At 46.0% G+C, this 17,802-nt stretch overlaps 1 protein-coding gene across 1 annotated transcript in view; it reads left to right on the top strand.

The window, feature by feature from the left end:
- Positions 1-17,802, top strand: part of SLC37A1 (solute carrier family 37 member 1) — a 66,747-nt gene that overhangs the window by 42,474 nt on the left and 6,471 nt on the right. Inside the window, exons 14-16 of the mRNA XM_023739091.1 lie at positions 1,205-1,253; positions 2,646-2,719; positions 11,069-11,147. Of these exons, the coding sequence (XP_023594859.1) occupies positions 1,205-1,253; positions 2,646-2,719; positions 11,069-11,147 (202 nt within the window). The remainder of the gene's footprint in view (positions 1-1,204; positions 1,254-2,645; positions 2,720-11,068; positions 11,148-17,802) is intronic.

Below are 17,802 nucleotides of genomic sequence, written 5' to 3'. Positions count from 1 at the left end.
AGCCCTCCTTCTGGTATTCAGAAAGGTCCTCTGTCCCAAACGCATTGTTGTCCAGTCCCTGCACCTTGCCGGTCTCCAGGCTCCTGCATTCCTGACTCCCTTGGTGGCTTCTGCCCGACCTTACTTTTGCTGGAATCCCTGTTTACGTTTTGTTTTGGTTTGGACCCTGGCCTGTTCCTCAGGACCCAGCATGTCTAGTCCATGGGCAGACACGGCCTTTACCTCTCAGCAGTAACCAAATGCTGGGCTGCTGCCAGCCCCCCATTACATTTGGTCCTTCTCCTACATTCTGCAGCTCTCAGGGACCTCACAGCCCCCAGAGTTTTTTCCACCTTCTTTTCCCTCATTTCCAAGTCTCCTAATCCGTCTTACCCATTGACACTGAGTTGATTACGACTCATAGCAACACTATAGGACAGAGTAGAAATGCCCCATAGGGTTTCCAAGGAGCGGCTGGTGGATTCGAACTGCCAACCTTTTGGTTAGCAGCCATAGCTCTTAACCAATGCGCCACCAGGGCTCCAGTCTGTTTTAGGGGCCCCCCAAATCTCTCATGTCTGCACCCTCCCTGGACCCCCACTGCTGCCTTTGTCCGGCCCCTAGCGTGTCTGGAAGCAGCTGCCCACTAATCTCCCATGGGCAAACATTCTTCCCGCCTGGCCCGTGTTCACTTTCCTCACAGGTTTGGCTCACTCACGGCCCGGGTTTCTGGTGCTCGTCACTGCCTGGCACCTGTCCAAACTCTTCAGCGTGCCCCATGGGGCCTGCAGAGCCCAGCGTCCTCCCGCCAGCATGTCGCATAAGCAGCTCTTGTAGCCTCTGATTCACCTGGCTTCCCCCAGCCGCTCTGCTCTGCTCCTGGGGGCCTCTCCCCCTCCCACAAGCCCCTGCTTATCTTTTAGGATCCTCGAAGCCTGCCCCCCTCCCTGGGCAGCGTTGGTCCCTGTGATCATAGTGCTCGGTTTATGCGACTTTCGATGCATATAGTAGCTCATGAGTTTGAGCGGGTAACTTCACCTCGCTGTGCCTCAGTTTCCTCATCTGAAAAACGGGGATGACAGTGGTATCTACCTTGTACCAACCCTGGCTAAGGGGGGGATGTGGCAAGCAGGACAAACAGGACCTCACACCAAAATGCAGACAGATAGCTGTGGACCATCTTGGGGCTACTTCTAGTAAACCCTTGTTTTTCCACTGTTTACAGCTCTACGTTTTCTCCGCCATCAGTAAAATGGGCCTAGAAGCCACCGTAGGTGAGTACTTGCTGCCTCTCTTTGCTTTCACGGAGTTCGGTGAGGGGGAATACAAAAACAACAGAGAAACATTCCGCACAGGGTGTGTCGGAAATAGTCCCCGGTCCTTCTTCAGGTGGGGCCGCTGGGAGAGGCCCATGGGGACGCCTGCTCCCGGGCCTCAGGCCTGACTGTCCACAAGCCTCAGGCTGCACGTGGGGGGCTCAAGGACCTGGACTGGAGTGGGGATGCCTGCTGGGTGCCTCTGGGAAGGGAGCTTTTAGAGAGAAGCCAGATGGAAATGGAAGGCCGTTCGGCCCCCCGAGGATCCTCCCACCCCTTGCCGGACCTCCACAGCTGGCCGCGCCGTAGCCATGGCTGTGGCTTCTGGGGGAGCTAGCTAGGTCTCTGGCAGACCTGGACAGTAAGCATTGGGCCCAGGCCGGCTCTTGGAATGTGGAAAGTCCAGGGGAGCCTGGCTGTGGTCTCCCCATCTGTCTGTCTCCTCTCAGCTGGCTGGCTGGCCTGCCTCCATTCTGGGCATAACAATGTGGGACTATTTTTAACTTCCTGGCAGCAGTGCTGCCGGATGATGCTTCTGACACTTGGTAAATATGTTTTCTCTCCTAAGAAGCCAGCAGTGGGGACTGGAAGGGAAGGGACGTGTGTGCGGTCATTTTACAAGGAGTCTGAAAGCAGGCTGCCAGTGCCGGGAGGGCACGGCATTTCCTCAAAGTTTCTCTGTCCCAGAAACATCCGCACAAAGAATGTGAGTCCAGAGAACAGCTTGGGAAGGGGACCACGCGTTCCAAAACTAAGAGTGTTTGTCCTGCCCGTGGCGTGCGTGGCCACGCTGGGGCTCTGACTTTCCTTTGGGGGCCGCCACCAGCAGCTGTCGGTGATGGGAGGAAGGCTTTTCTGCTGCAGAAGAAGCAGTGGCTGACATTAGCCACCCTGAACCTGGGCAGCCTAGGATCCACCAACACAGTGACCACTGGGCATAGGTCTGTGCTCCTACCCGCCAGGTTCTCTTCCTCCCAGCATGGCGGCAGCCTCTGCCCCTGGAGGACCAGTAAGCTGAGTGCCCTCTGGAGCGGATAGCTAAATCTTCGGGGAAGTGTGATTGGCTTACAAACGTTATCAATAGGCAGGTTTCTCAGGAGACAGTAACGATGCACGCAGGTTTCATGCACACCCAGGAAATTATCATCCCCGGGGACTTGCCCAGCCACCTTCTGCCACAGCTTGACTGCTGCTCCGTGCGGGTCAGGCACGCAGATCCACCCGGTGGTAGCCAGGTGTGCGGCTCCAAGAGCACAGTGCCCGGGGCCCACCCAGAGGCTTTCTAAGGGCATGCAGATTCTCCCAGAGAGGACCTTTATGTTGGCTGACTCCGCCTTCTGGTTTCCACAGTGATGCTGCTGCTCAGCGGGGCCCTGGTCAGCGGGCCGTACGCACTGATCACGACCGCTGTCTCCGCCGACTTGGTGAGTGGGCCGTGCGTCGCAGCTGTGAGACGAAACGCTGGTCGCGGTGGCCACCTTGTCCACTCCGTGGCAAAGATGTTCCTCATTAGTAAGACGCTGTGTTTATAAGAACCTCTTTCTACATATAACCTTTGTCTGTGCTCTTAAGAGTTTCCTGAAGCAAATAAGGGAAGACGGCAGCCTCCCTTCTGCAGATGAAGAGGCTGAGATTAGGTGAAGGATCCCTTCTGAGGCCCCACAGGCAGGCTCTGACCCTGGGTCTGAAGCTGACAGTTGGGCCTGTTCCTTTGTGCCATCCTTGTTAACTGGTGGGGCCCGGCTCAGCCCTGGAGGCTGGTGACCTTCAGGGCTGCAGCAAAGCAAGTTCTGTCCCTTCCCCCTCATTCTGCCCACTCTTGGTGCCCACTCCGTGCTGAGCCCTCAGCTGGTCTGTGGGACTGCAGCAAGGAAGCACGCAGCGTCCTTGCCCAGGAGGCCCACCGCGTGGGGAAGAAGTGGTCAGTGCACAGAGTGGTGAATGCTGTAATACCAGAACCACCCAGTTCTTTGAGATCCATAGGAGCCATGGACTAATTCTTCTGGAGGAAGGAGGAGCAGGGATGTTGTCCTGACAAGGTGGCGTTTGTGTACAGTTATAGAAACCCCAATTCAACCCCAGAGGAGGTAGGGGCACTCTCATCTGCTTGGTGTGACAGACACTGCCCATGGTAACCACAGGTCAACATCAACAGTGATTAGTCACCTTGAGAACATGTACCCTATTATGATACGATGAGAAGATCATGTTGTGTCTGTGGTCCTCCTCCCAGAAACCCGTAACTCCAGTATAAGTATGAGAACACCATCAGACAAAGCCAGCTGAGGGACATTTTACAAAACATGTGGTCAGTAATCCTCAAAACGGTCAAGGTTATCAAAAACAAGGAAAGCTTGAGAAACCATCACAGCCAGGAGGACGCTTAGGAGACGTGATGACTAAATGTAATGTGGTGTCTTGAGTGGATCTTTGAACAGAAGAAGGGCGTTAGGGGAAAACTAAAGAAATCCAAATAAAGTTTGAATTTTAGTTAATAATAAGGCATCAATATTGGTTCATTAATAGGAACAAATATAGAAAAGCAACGGATAACAACAGAGGAAATTGGGCCCAAAGTGTATAGGAACTCTGTACTGTCTTTGTAAATTTTCTGTAAATCTAACACTATTCTAAAATTCGAAGTTTATTTAAAACAAAAAGGAGCTCCCCAAAGAGGTTTTGTGGGCTCGTGGACAGGAGGCAGGGACTTCTGGGCCATCGGTTTGGTGCATCCCCCCATACTTGAGTCCGTCCCCTTTCGATGTTCTGCTGGACTCCATGATCACTTCTCCACTTCTCTACAGCCCCTTCTAGAATCATACCCTGGGGCAGAATCCCCAGACTCTAAAAACCCACTATTGTTCTGCTCAAAAAATCATAACAGCCCCATCCCTCTGCAGTCTTTCCATGCCTGTCCCATTGGCCACTCTCCCTTAGGGCTACAGGCAGGTCATCTGGCCCAAGAGACCTAACCCCATTTAAAGCCACAAGAGGCTCTCATGCACTGTCCTTGGCATCTCAAGTTTGTTTTCATTCCGGAGAGAACCAGAGGCTCTTGTCCCCGATGGGCCAGAGGAGAGAAGTCCAGTGCAGAGGTGTTGGAAGTTAGGTTTCTCTCATCTTCTTGTCTACCACATCATTGACCCAAAGTAGGTCTAGCCTTGCCTAGCAGGGGCTGGAATACACCTAAAAATGCCCTTACAGAATGTGTCCTTGGGTATGTGTGGGTGTGTGCATACTCGTGTCTGTGTATCATAGAAAATTCCAGAAGGATCCACAACAGACCATTGACAGGTCTGTCCTCATGGGCTTAGAAGGCAGAGAGGGAACTTTCACGTATTGTTGCGGACTCCAAAAAGTGTAAGACCCTGAGTTTTGTGTATGTGTGCTTTTCTTTATTTTTATATCACATAGGTGTGTACACACACACATACACACACACACACACACAAGCATTTGTTTTTTTCAAGTTTTAGTTCATTCTTAGAGTTTTAGGCTTCCAGGCACTATTTTTCCTGATTTTTTTTCTTTTTTTTTTATTGTACTTCAGGTGAAGGCTTACAGAACAAATAGTTTCTCATGAAACAGTAGTACACATATTGTTTTATGACGTTGGTTAACAACCCCACAACATGTCAGCTCTCTAACTTCTCAACCTTTTTTTTTTTTTTGGTGAAAATACACATAGCCAAAGATATACCATTTCAAAAATTTCTACATGCACAGTTCAGTGACATTGACTACGCGCTTCCAGTTGTGCTGCTATTCTCACTTAAGATGAAGGCTTACAGAACAAAGTAGTTTCTCATTTAACAGTTACTACACATGTTGCCCTATGACAATGGTTAACAATCTCACGACACATCAACAATATCCTTACTCAACCTTGGGTTCCCTGTCACCAGCTTCCTTGTCCCCTTCTGCCTTCTGGCCCTTGTCACTGGACTACTGTACCTCATTAGTCCCATTTGGTTTTACGGGGCTGTCCGCTCCCGGGCTGAACGGTGAACCTCGGAGATAACTTCACCACTGAGCTAAAAGGGTGTCTGGGGGCCATACTCTCGGGGTTTCTCCAGTCTCCTTTAGGCTGGTAAATCTGGTCTTTTTTTTTGTGAGTTAGAATTATGTTCTACATCCTTCTCCAGCTCTGTCCAGAACCCTCTGTTGTGATCCTGGTCAGAGCAGTCAGTGGTGGTAGCCAGGCACCATCTAGCTGTACTGGACTCAGTCTGGTGGAGGCCTTGGTAGCTGTGGACAATTAGTCCTTCGGACTACTCTTTTCCTTGTATCCTGTTCTCTTCATTCTCCCTTGCTTCTGAAGGGATGAGACCAGTGGAGTATCTTAGATGGCCACTCACAGGCTTTTAAGACCCCAGACACTACTCACCAAGGTAGAATGTAGAACATTGTCTTTATAAACCGTGTTATGCCAATTGAGCTAGATGTTCCCGGAGACCATGGTTGTGCTGTTTTTGTTTTTGTTTTAAACCTTTTAGATGTGGCTTTTTAAAAACCGGAGCTCCCAGTGGTTCGTCATGTAGGACTTGCGTTCCTGCGATGGTTTCTTGGGTCTCTCCTCTTCCCCACCCTTCCCTGGTTTTTGCTGTTAATCTGGTTGAGTTTTGGACACTGCAGAGATACCCAACAAGGTCATGGCTCAGGAATTCAACAGACACATAGAAGAGGACACTGATGCCAGTGCAGCTTAGGGACAGGGAGCACGTGTCATTCATCTTTTTATCTCCTATATTGATGTGTGTGGTACCCCGGTGAAGAGTATGATTGTGCTGAGTAAATATTTATTTGAAGACGATTCCAAGAGTTTCATTAACTAGAATACACTTGAACAGGTATTGCTGATAGTTTTTTACTACTAAAAACCACTGAAACTACCGAACCAAACCCATTGCCATCGAGTCGATTTCGACTCATAGCGACCCTGTGAAACTACAACCACTATGGAAAACAGTATGGCGCCTCCTTAAAAAGCTAGAAATGGAAATACCACATAATCTAGCAATCCCACTCCTAGGTATATACCTTAAAGAAATACGAGCCGTGACATGAATAGACATATGCACACCCATGTTCATTGGAGCATTACTCACAATGGCAGAAAGCTAGAAACAACCTAAGTGCCCCTCAACAGATGAATGCATAAACAAACTGTGGTATATACCCATAATGGAATAGTACACAACAATAAAGAATAATGATGAATCCATGAAACATCTCACTACATGAGTGAATTTGGAGGATATTATTCTGAGTGAAATAAGTCAGTCACAAAAGGACAAATATTCTATAAGACCACTATTATAAAAAAAAAACAAGAAAAGGTTTACACCCAGGAAAAAAAACATTCTTTGATGGCTACCAGGGATAGAAGGAGAAGGGAGGGAAAATTAACTAACTAGATAGAAGACACATGTTAGTATTTGGTGACGGGAAAGGCAACAAACAATGTGGGGGAAGTCAGCACAACATGACCAGACAAAGGAAGACACTGAGAGGAACGCAAGAGTAAAAGACAACTACAGTAATTACTTGGAATGTTCTTTTTGACGATGAATGCAATGCCGTTCCTCTTCAATTTGTTCCTGGCATAGTAGACCATGTGATTGTCTGATTCAGAATGGCCAGTAGGCCAGTACCAGTCCATTTCAGCTCATTATTGCCTAGGATATCAATGTTTATGCGTTGCATTTCATTTTTGATGATTTCCAATTTTCCTAGATTCATACTTCGAACATTCCACATTCCTATTATTAATGGATGTTTGCAGCCGTTTTTTCTCATTTTGAGTCGTGCCGCATCAGCAGATGAAGGTCCCAAAAGCTTGACTCCATCCACATCATTAAGGTTGACTCTACTTTGAGGAGGAAGCTCTTTGCCACTTTGGATTGTGAGTGCCTTCCAACCTGAGGGGATCATCTCCCGGCACTATATCAAACAATGTTACGCTGCTTTTCATAGGGTTTTCACTGGCCAGTTCTTTTCAGAAGTAGACCACTGGACCCTTCTCCCTAGTCATTTCAAGATCTATCCTGAAGTACGATGCTGTCAGTGATAGGATAATATCCATATACGCCTACAAGGAAGACCAGTTAATATGACTGTTATTCAAATTTACGCACCAACCACTAAGGCCAAAGATGAAGAAATTGAAGATTTTTACCAACTTCTGCAGTCTGAAATTGATCGAACATGCAATCAGGATGCATTGATAATTACTGGTGATTGGAATGCAAAAGTTGGAGACAAAGAAGAAGGATTGGTAGTTGGAAAATATGGCCTTGGTGAGAGAAACCATGCTGGAGATCGCATGATGGAATCTTGCAAGACCAATGGCTTTTTCATTGCAAATACCTTTTCTCACCAACATAAATGGCAACTATACCCGTGGACCTCGTCAGATGGAATACACAGGAATCAAATCGACTACATCTGTGGAAAGAGACGATGGAAAAGCTCAATATCATCAGTTAGAACAAGGCCAGGGGCTGACTGTGGAACAGACCATCAGTTGCTCCTATGCAAGTTCAGTTGAAACTGAAGAAAATTAGAACAAGTCCACAAGAGCCAAAGTATGACAGTGAGTATATACGACATTCCCACCTGAATTTAGAGACCATCTCAAGAATAGATTTGACGTTTTGAACGCTAATGACCAAAGACCAGAAGAATAGTGGAATGACATCAAGGACATCATACATGAAGAAAGCAAGAGGTCATTAAAAAGACAGGAAAGAAAAAAAAGACCAAAATGGATGTCAGAAGAGACTCTGAAACTTGTTCTTGAATGTCGAGTAGCTAAAGTGAAAGGAAGAAATGATTAAGTAAAAGAGTTGAATAGAAGATTTAAAAGGGCTCAGCATTTCTCAAGCTAAAAGAACTGAAGAAAAAATTCAAGCCTTGAGTTGCAATATTGAAGGATTCTGCAAGGAAAATATTAAACGATGCAGGAAGCATTAAAAGAAGTTGGAAGGAATACACAGAGTCACTATACCAAAAAGAATTGGTTGACGTTCAAACATTTCAGGAGGTAGCATATGATGAGGAACCGATGGTACTGAAGGAAGAGGTCCAAGCTGCACTGAAGGCATTGGCAAAAAACAAGGCTCCAGGAATTGATGGAATATCAATTTAGATGTTTCAACAAATGGATGCAGCACAGGAAACACTCACTCGTCTATACCAAGAAATTCGAAAGACAGCTACCTGGCCAACCAACTGGAAGAAATCCATATTTATGCCTATTCCCAAGAAAGGTGGTCCAACCGAATGCAGAAATTATCAAACAATATCATTACTATCACACGCCAAGTAAAATTTTGCTGAAGATCATTCAAAAGCTGTTGCAGCACTATATCGACAGGGAACTGCCAGAAATTCAAGCCGGATTCAGAAGAGGACATGGAACCAGTGATATCATTGCTGATGTCAGATGGATCCTGGGTGAAAGCAGAGAATACCAGAAAGATGTTTACCTGTGTTTTATTGACTATACAGAGGCATTCGACTGTGTAGATCATAACAAATTATGGATAACATTGCAAAGAATGGGAATTCAAGAACACTTAATTGTGCTCATGAAGAACCTGTACATAGATCAAGAGGCAGTCCTTGGTACAGAACAAGGGGATACTGCATGGTTTAAAGTCAGGAAAGGTGTGTGTCAGGGTTGTATTCTTTCATCAGTCCGTATGCTGAGCAAATAATCCGAGAAGCTAGACTATATAAAGAAGAACGGGGCATCAGGATTGGAGGAAGACTCATTAATAACCTGAGATATGCAGATGACACAAACTTGCTTGCTGAAAGTGAAGAGGACTTGAAGCACTCACTGATGAAGATCATCAGAATCCATAATCCATAGCCTCTAGTATGGATTACACCTCAGCATAAAGAAAACAAAAATCCTCACAACTGGACCAATAAGCAGCATCATGATAAACAGAGAAACGATTGACGTTATCAAGGATTTCGTTTTACTTGGATCCACAATCAACACCAATGGAAGCAGCAGTCTAGAAATCAAAAGATGCATTGCATTGGGCAAATCTGCTGCAAAAGACTTGTTTAAAGTGTTGAAAAGCAAAGATGTCACTTTGAAGACTAAGGTGTGCCTGACCCAAGCCATGGTGTTTTCAGTTGTCTCATATGCACGCAAAAGCTGGACGATGAATAACGAAGACCGAAAAAGAATTGATGCCTTTGAATTGTGGTGTTGGCGAAGAATACTGAATATACCCTGGACTCCAAAAGAATAAACAAATTTGTCTTGGAAGAAGTACAGCTAGAATGCTCCTTAGAAGCAAGGATGGTGAGACTTTATCTCACGTACTTTGGACATGTTATCAGGAGCATCAGTCCCTGGAGAAAGACATGATGCTTGGTAGAGGGTCAGCGAGAAAGAGGAAGACCCTCAGCAAGATAGATTGACACAGTGGCTGCAACAATGGACTCAAGCATAACAACGATTGTGAGGATGACGCAGGACCAGGCGGTGTTTCGTTCTGTTGTACACAGGGTTGCTATGAGTCGGAACTGACTCAGTGGCATCTAACAACAGCAACAACAACAAAGTAATTACTATAATGTAGACAATCCTACAACAATAGTTTTAACAAACAATAATTTACGAATGGATACATAGGTAGATAGGTATGCTAAAGAGGTGTGGGAGGGTGTAAGGGATCATACCCACCTGCAGATATAGGTTTGGTTGCAGATATTTCTACATACATAATTGTAGGTCCTGCATGTATATTAGTACAGATAATAAAGCACACAAGGGGCACAGTCATGGAAACTTCTTAGCCATAACCAAACACCTCGCAAGACGAAGTTCCTAGGCCCGAAGGCAAAAGACTATACACTTGTGGGACACCTACATCAATTGGCATAACGTCATTTATAAAGACAGTGTTCTGCTTCCTACTTTGGTTAGTAGCGTCTGGGGTCTTGAAAGCTTGTGAGTGGCCATCTAACTATCGGTCTCTTCCCATCTGGAGTAAAGGAGAGTGAAGAAAACCAAAGACTCAAGGGAGCAATTAGTTCAGAGGACTGATGGACCACACCAACCATAGCCTACACGACCCGGAGACCAGAACACCTCTGACTGGGATCACAATAGAGGGTCCCGGACAGAGCGGGAGAGAAATATAGAACAACAAATCAAATTCACAAAGAAGACCAGACTTACTTGTATGACAGAGACTAGAGGAACCCCTGAGACTGTGATCCTAAGACACCCTCTGAACCTGGAACTGAAGCCATTCCTGGAGACCACCTTTCAGCCAACAATAGACAGGCTCATAAAATAAACAATAACACCCAAGAGGAACGTGTTCCTTAGAGCAATCAATTCTATGAGATCAAAAGGATGACATTTGCCCGAAAGCTAAGATAAAAAGGCAGGAAGGGGTAGAAAATCCAGACGAAAGAACAGGAACCCAGGACGGAAGTGGGGAGAGTGCTGACACATTGCAGGGGATGCAGCCAATGTCATGGAACACTTTCTGTACAAACTATTGAATGGGAAACTAATTTACTCTGTAAACTTTCACCTAAAGCACAATAAAAAATTAAAAACCACTGAAACGTTGTTAAGTTTGGGGTAGCGTTTAAATTTCCTAATGGAAAGTATCCCATGTGCTGAATCGTTTTGCAAAGTTATTTGAATAAGTTGTCATTTGGAAGGCGGAAGTTTATGTCTCAGCTCTAATACTGCTGCAATGGGCTTCACATTATTTTTTCTCCTCTTCTAGGGAACACATAAAAGTCTGAAAGGAAATGCCCATGCCCTTGCCACTGTGACCGCCATCATCGACGGAACAGGGTCTGTAGGTATGTGGAGAATTTTAGCTCTAAGAGGATGTTTGTAGTCTGGAGAAGCCATATTGTCCCATCCTAATGAACAGATGCCCAGCATTCCGATTGCCTTGGTGATAGTAGGGTCACCTGGCCTTATTAAAATATGAGCAAAGCAAAGCTTTGCATGCCCGGGGAAGTCGGCGTGTGAGGAGTGTCCTCAGTTTGGGTGGGTGGTTCAGAGGAGGTAGGTGGATGTTTCTGACTGAGGCGAGTTTTCGTGAGCACGTAAGAAGGTTTTAATTTAAACCACAGATTGGTGAACTACAGCCTGTGGGCTAAACGTAGCCCATTTCAAGGACGGAGTCTTATTTAAATTGCAATTACAGGAAAACTAATGGTCTGAAAGGATATGAGATTCTCACTGTTACCAGCCTTGTTAAGGTTCTTGAAGAGCATTCAGTAGCATCTTTTGGAGTAAAGGAAGATGGCAAAATAAGCAGCTAATCCCCTTCATGAACGGATAGGTGGGAATTGGTAAAAAACGCCAAGCCCGTTCTCATCAGTAAGTCAGTGAGGGTGACCCTCGCATCCTTGCCCTTAGCCTTGTGCAGGGAGCGTGTACACTGTGTACACTGTGGCCCCTCCCTTCTGGGGTCCTAACAGCTGTCCTGTGTTTGGCCTTCACGTCCGTCAGTGCCCTTGGCTGTCCACCCCCTGGGTATGGAAGTTGAAGCTCAGGGAGGTTGACTGATGTAACCCCCACAGCCAGGCAGAAAGGGTCTGGGATTGGAACTGGCATGTCTCCTGCTGCCCCATACTCAAACCCCAGTGGGAACAGTGAGTGGGAGAGGACAGGTGGGGAGGCACTTGGGGCGTGGCCTGTGCTTGCACCCTCGTAATGGTGAAACAAAGGGTCTGCCAGACAAAGGCAGTGCAGACAGATCGCCGTGTGAATCAGCAAAAACACAGCGAACCAGAGCCCGGGGCTCGGGACTGCCCCTCTGCTCAGTTGTAGGAAACAGGTTTTTCTCTGGCCCGTTGCCATGGCCCTTCATGCTGACTGGAGAGAAAACACCCACAGCATGTTTCCCCCACCGCTCTCTGACTAATGCAGAATCCCAAATCCTTCCCACTGCTCGCCCTTCCTCACTCTGCAGCCACATGGCCTCGCTGCGGCTCCCCGAAAGCCCCAGACGTGGCCCCAGTGTGGGCCCTCTGCATGGGCTCTGCCCTGTGCCTAAGCGCTCTTCTCTCAGGTGGCCCCAGGCCTGGCTCCCTTGTGTCACTGAAGTCTTTGCTCATGTATCACCTTCCCACTGAGACTGTGTAAATCCCTCTTCACCCATACTCACGGCCTGTCTTCCCAGTCTGTTTTTCCCTGAAGCGCTTACCACCTTTTCAAATATATCACTGACTTATTTGCTACGTTTTTTTCTTGCCTCCTTCCATTCAAATGGAAGCTCTGTGAAGACAGGGATTTTGTCTGTTTTGCTCTCTGCTGTTTTCCCAGAAACAGTGCCTGGAACATAGTTGTCGTTAATTGCCATCAAGTCGCCTCTGGCTGACGGTGACCTTAAGTATAACAGAGCAAGATGTTGCCTGATCTGTGCCGTCTTCATGATCATTGGTATGTTCGAGTGCATTGTTGCGGCTGTTACGTCGATCCATCTCACTGAGGGTCTCCCTCATTTTCCTGACCCTCTACTTTACCAAACAAGATGTCTTCTTCTACCAATTGGTCTTTCCTGATGATACTCCCAAAGTAAGAGAGCCAGAGTCTCACCATCCTTGCTTCTTAGGAACATTCTGGTTATATGGCTTCTAAGACTGATCCGTTGGTTCTTCTAGCAATACACGATGTATTCAGTATTCTTCATCAACAACCACAGTTCAGAGACATCAGTTCTCTTTTGTCTTTTTCTTTGTCCAGCTTTCACATGCGTATGAGGTGATTGAAAAGACCATGACTTCCTTCAGCTGCAGCTTAGTCATCAAAATGACATCTTTGCTTTTTACAACTTTAAAGAGGTCTTTTGCAGCAGAGTTGCCCAGGGCAATATGTCATTTGATTTCTTGACTGCTGCTTCCATGGGCATTGATTATTGATCTAAGTAGAATGAAATTCTTGACAATTTCAGCTTTTCCTCCATTTATCAGGATGTTTATCAGTCCAGTTGCGAGGATTTTCGATTTCTTCATGTACAGGTATAATCCCTACTACAGGCTGTAGTCTTTGTCAGTAAGTACTTCAGTTCATCTTCATTTCTGGCCTGGAAGGTTGTGTCATCTGCATATCTCAGGTAGTAAATGAGTCTTCCTCCAGTCCTGTTGCTGTATTCTTCATATAGACCAGCTTCACAGAATATTTGTTCAGCATATAGATTGAATAAGTAGCGTGAACATAGTAGGCACTCAATAAGTGAATGTTAAATGAATTGACTGGCTGGTCCAAGACACGTAGAACTGCAGACAGGGCCAGGAGGCCTCCTGTCCAGGTTGTTGAGTTCACAGATGAGGGCTGGGTCAGAGAAGCCCCAGGCCTCCCCTCAGCCCACATGTTCACCAGGGCAGGGCCGGCCTATCTCTGGGTCACAGTAACCCCAGATCCATGCTCTGCTGCCATTTCCAGAGACCCCAGAATCTTCCTTCCGTGAGAGAGTATGCTTTTTCTGAGAAGGACTAGGCAGTCTCAGGGTAAAGGCCGTCTCCTGTGGTTCAGAGCGAGTGCACAGTTGTTCAGAAGGCTGGGCTTTGGCTTCTGTGTTTGCCAAATTGTACCACCCCCATTTTTGTCCTCAGTGTTGGTTCCTTTATTTTCTTGGGTCCCGAAATGACTTTGAATTGTTGGACAGTTTTAGTGGTCATCCCTCTGATGTTTCAAGCGAGGCCATTCCCGTATGGGGCACCTCTTGGGGTCTAGGGTTGTGTCTAGGACAAAGAATGAAGGGAGGCTGGCAGTGGGCCTCATGACGGGTCCCTGTGCAGAGCACACCCGTGGCCCCCTGGCTTAGGCAGCACAGCAGGCACACTGCACCGTCTGTAGGAAACACTCACTGGGCATCAGGAGACTCCTGGGCTGGGTGGGGTTCTAATTAATTACACGTGACTTTGAACGACCTTCTCTCTGCCTTCTGCCAACAGAGGTCTTTGTCTATGAATCAGTCCAACTCCCACTGTGAAACCCTTTTTGGAAAGCTAATTTGGAACTCCGCTGGCAGCCCTGACTGCTATTTTAAAGCAGAGGGTAGGAGTAAAAAAAGAAAGGGAAATTATGAATTAGGTGAAGAACACATTTTTCTTGATACTCTTCTCAAAATGACAGGGAAGCAGACGTTTGTGGCTACGGGTGGAGGCCCTGCCTCTGTAAATGGAGGGAGCCCACTGCCACTGCCCACTGAGCCGTGGCAGCAGAGACCAAAGCATGGTTTCAAATGCCTTTTTAGCCACACAGAAGGATGGCAGGGTGCACGTGGTGCCATCTCTAAACCTTTTCGTTAATCTGCCTAAAATACTGACCGTCCTGAAACCGTGGCACCCACGTTGACTTCTGCAGCACTTACACTCAGAGTTCTGATTAGGGGACTCTACTTCCCCAGATGCTTCCTGCCGCTTGGGTGCATGGAGGGCTGAGTAATGATCACCATGGAAACCGCGTGCACTTTGTACACCACTGAGCTCAGGTCATTATTTCTTTCCAGAAATGCTGTCCAACAAGACAAAAGCAAAGAGACCCGCAAGTGGAAACGCACGTCATTTCCCAACGTATTCAGTGTTGTAAATACCCATTAGGTTGGTGTTTGTTTAGGAAGCAAAGCTTGAGTAGTTGTCAATAAGTTGGTGCCTTCTGAAAAATCACAAAAGTGCCATATGGTTGAGTAGCGCAAATTTATCAGTTTGGTGCATTTGCAGTGCTTAGAATTGCATCCTGGTGTGATGCAAAGCTTGCCATGTCTATAGGTTTTATAAAGAGAAAATCAAATTAAATTGAATCTTTTTAAGTTGATTTTTATTTTGTCGAAGTAAAACATACATGTAACTTTAGAAGCCAGATAGGCTTATTCTAACAAAAATGACACTTCTGTACCCCACGTTCCCTAACCCCCATTTCTGGAAGCAGTTACTTTCAACTTTTTTCTACTTCTGGTATTACATATTTATATATTTCTTGATTCATCCATTTTTAACATTATCTACTGCCTTTCTATGAAGGAAGATGGAGACTTAGCTCTTTTTCCACCCTCCCAACTTCCCTTCCCTTCATCCTCATCAATTATACTGGCCATGTTAATATTGTTCACTCTTGAGCCAGGAAATAAATCTTGATTATCCATCCTCTAATAAATACATTTTGTTCTTTGTTACGGTTTCCATCATAGTTGTTCCCGCCCTCCCCACGGTCACCATCAGATCCCGTCTCCACATCTCCTTTCACACCATCCCTCCTGTGGGGGCCCTCCACGGCCACCTGCTGTGTGGCTTTTGTGGAAGACCTTTCTTCCACCACCAGCCTCCAGACGCCTTTCATCTCTTGCCTACATTGGACTCCTGTTTGCTAGATCCCACGTTTACTCCTTCTCTGTGGTGGAAAACGTTTTCTAGTAGCTTCCTTTGTAGTAGTTCACAGGAGGTAAATCTTGAGAGTTTGCAAGTTTGTGGTGTCTGTATTCTGTTCTCTCACTTGATGAACAGTTTGTCTGGATATAGGATTCTGGGTTGAAAATCCTTTTCCTTCTGAGTTCCAACGACTTCTAACTTCCATTGCTACCATTGAGAAGTCCGTTGCCATTCTTAGCCCAGCCCTTCATTTATGACCTTTGTTTTCTGCTCTTAGAAATCATTTAGCGTCATTTCTTTATCCCTGGACCCTTTTCTTCATCTGTGCTATGGGAACCTAGTAGGCCTATTCAGTCTGGTAACACCTGCCCCTCATTTCTGGGAAATTATGCTCTATTGTTTCTGTGGTAAGTTTTCCCTGCCAATTTCCATGTTTTCTTTCTGGAAAACTTGTCAATCAGATGTTGGACTCTTTGGGTTAATCCTTCAATTTTCTTTCTTTTTTTCTCCTCTGCCTTCCTGCCCATCTCTTTGTTCTTTTCTTCTGTTTCCACAGAGGTTTTCGTGACTTTATTTTCCAACCCTGTATTGAAATTTTCATTTTGGCTGTCATGTTTTTAAGGTTCGTCAGTGTTTTACTGCCCTTTTAGTGCATCCCGTGGTTATTTCTTAGGTGCATTGTGTGTTGAATTATACGAAACTGCCAACACTGAACTGATTTTCAGCTACAAAAATGGGAGTCTGGTATGGTTTAACCTAATTTTCTGTACCCCTCTGAAGGTATCAGAATTTTTTTCTCTCTGATTTGTCTTTTCTTCTTGGTCTTCCCTTCTCCCATTATTTGCTTTCATTTTGGGCCTCTCCAGGGACACAAGGTGAACCTTGGCCATCTGTCATATTCTCATATTTAAGAATGAGCCACTAAACACGTATTAGAAGTCCTTTCTGCATAGGAGGGCATGTCACCTGCTGGTCTTCACAGTAGTGGGATTCGACTGTGATCTGACTGGGATCCGGGGAAGATTCCTCTCTGCTTGCCTGGGAATGTGGGTCCCCAGCATTCTTGTCATTGTGTGAGAGGGTGGGCAGGGCTGCATGGTGTGTGCTGACATCTTTTCCTGGGTGCCGCTGTTCTCAGTCGGGTGCTTCACGTCTGCCCGGCTTTGAACTTAGTGTTCCCAATCCCAGAGCCCACTGGTTCGGATTCTTCTGCGAGGCTCAGGGTGGAGTGGTCACTAGATTAGTGAGGATGAAGAGGAGAAACCTGGAATGTGGAAGTGGGGCAGAGGGAACATATCTAAGAGACTCAACCAACCCCCCTTTTCTCTGCCACCCACCTTCCATCCCTCCTCTGCCTCATGTGCTTGGGTAGTCCTGGGCCTGAGGGAGGAGTCCCTCTGCCACCTCCCTCTGGGGACACGTAGTAGAGCAGGGAAAACTGGAGCCCCTGTCCAAGAACACGTGCCTTCTCTCATCTGCCCTTCTCCTTGTGGACTTATAATTTTTAAAATTCAGTGTGCGGTCCATTTCATGGTGTTTGGGAGGTAATAGAGATCAACACATATGAACAATCTACCATGTTTACCTGGAAGTTCTTCTGAGGCTTAAAACACACACACAATTGTTTTTAAAAACAATTATAAAAGTAGTAAGTACTCTTTGTAAAAACTTGAAACAAAAATATGTATAAAGTATGAATGACCCTAATAATCTCATGTCTCAGAGATTACATCTCAGTTAATAATTTGGTGTCAATTCTTCCTTCACACTTCTTACCACACATCTACCAAAACAGTAAACCATCTACAAATGGATTGTAATTTATTCCAAGCCCTATTAGGAAAAGAAATAACCAAACTGCTTCAACAAATAATATCATACAGATATCTTTGGGCATTTTTCAGAATATTTGTTTTCTTTTGTATTTTGTTATTGAAAATGTAGTTTGGTATAATTTCAGACTTACAGAAAAGTTGTTTAAAAATAGTACATAGAATTCACAGAATTCATTGTACGAAATATTCATTTTATACCCTTCCCTTCGTCTTTCACCTTTTCCTCCCTCCTTCCCGCTTCCCTCACTCTCTGTCATATATTTGTACATACAGATATATACACATGTTTTTTTCTGAAC

Source organism: Trichechus manatus, unplaced genomic scaffold (genome assembly GCF_000243295.1).
Source record: "Trichechus manatus latirostris isolate Lorelei unplaced genomic scaffold, TriManLat1.0 scaffold00128, whole genome shotgun sequence".
NCBI classification, from domain to species: domain Eukaryota; kingdom Metazoa; phylum Chordata; class Mammalia; order Sirenia; family Trichechidae; genus Trichechus; species Trichechus manatus.
Note: the sequence above shows the minus strand (reverse complement) of the source record. Positions and strands in the feature narration are given on the sequence as shown.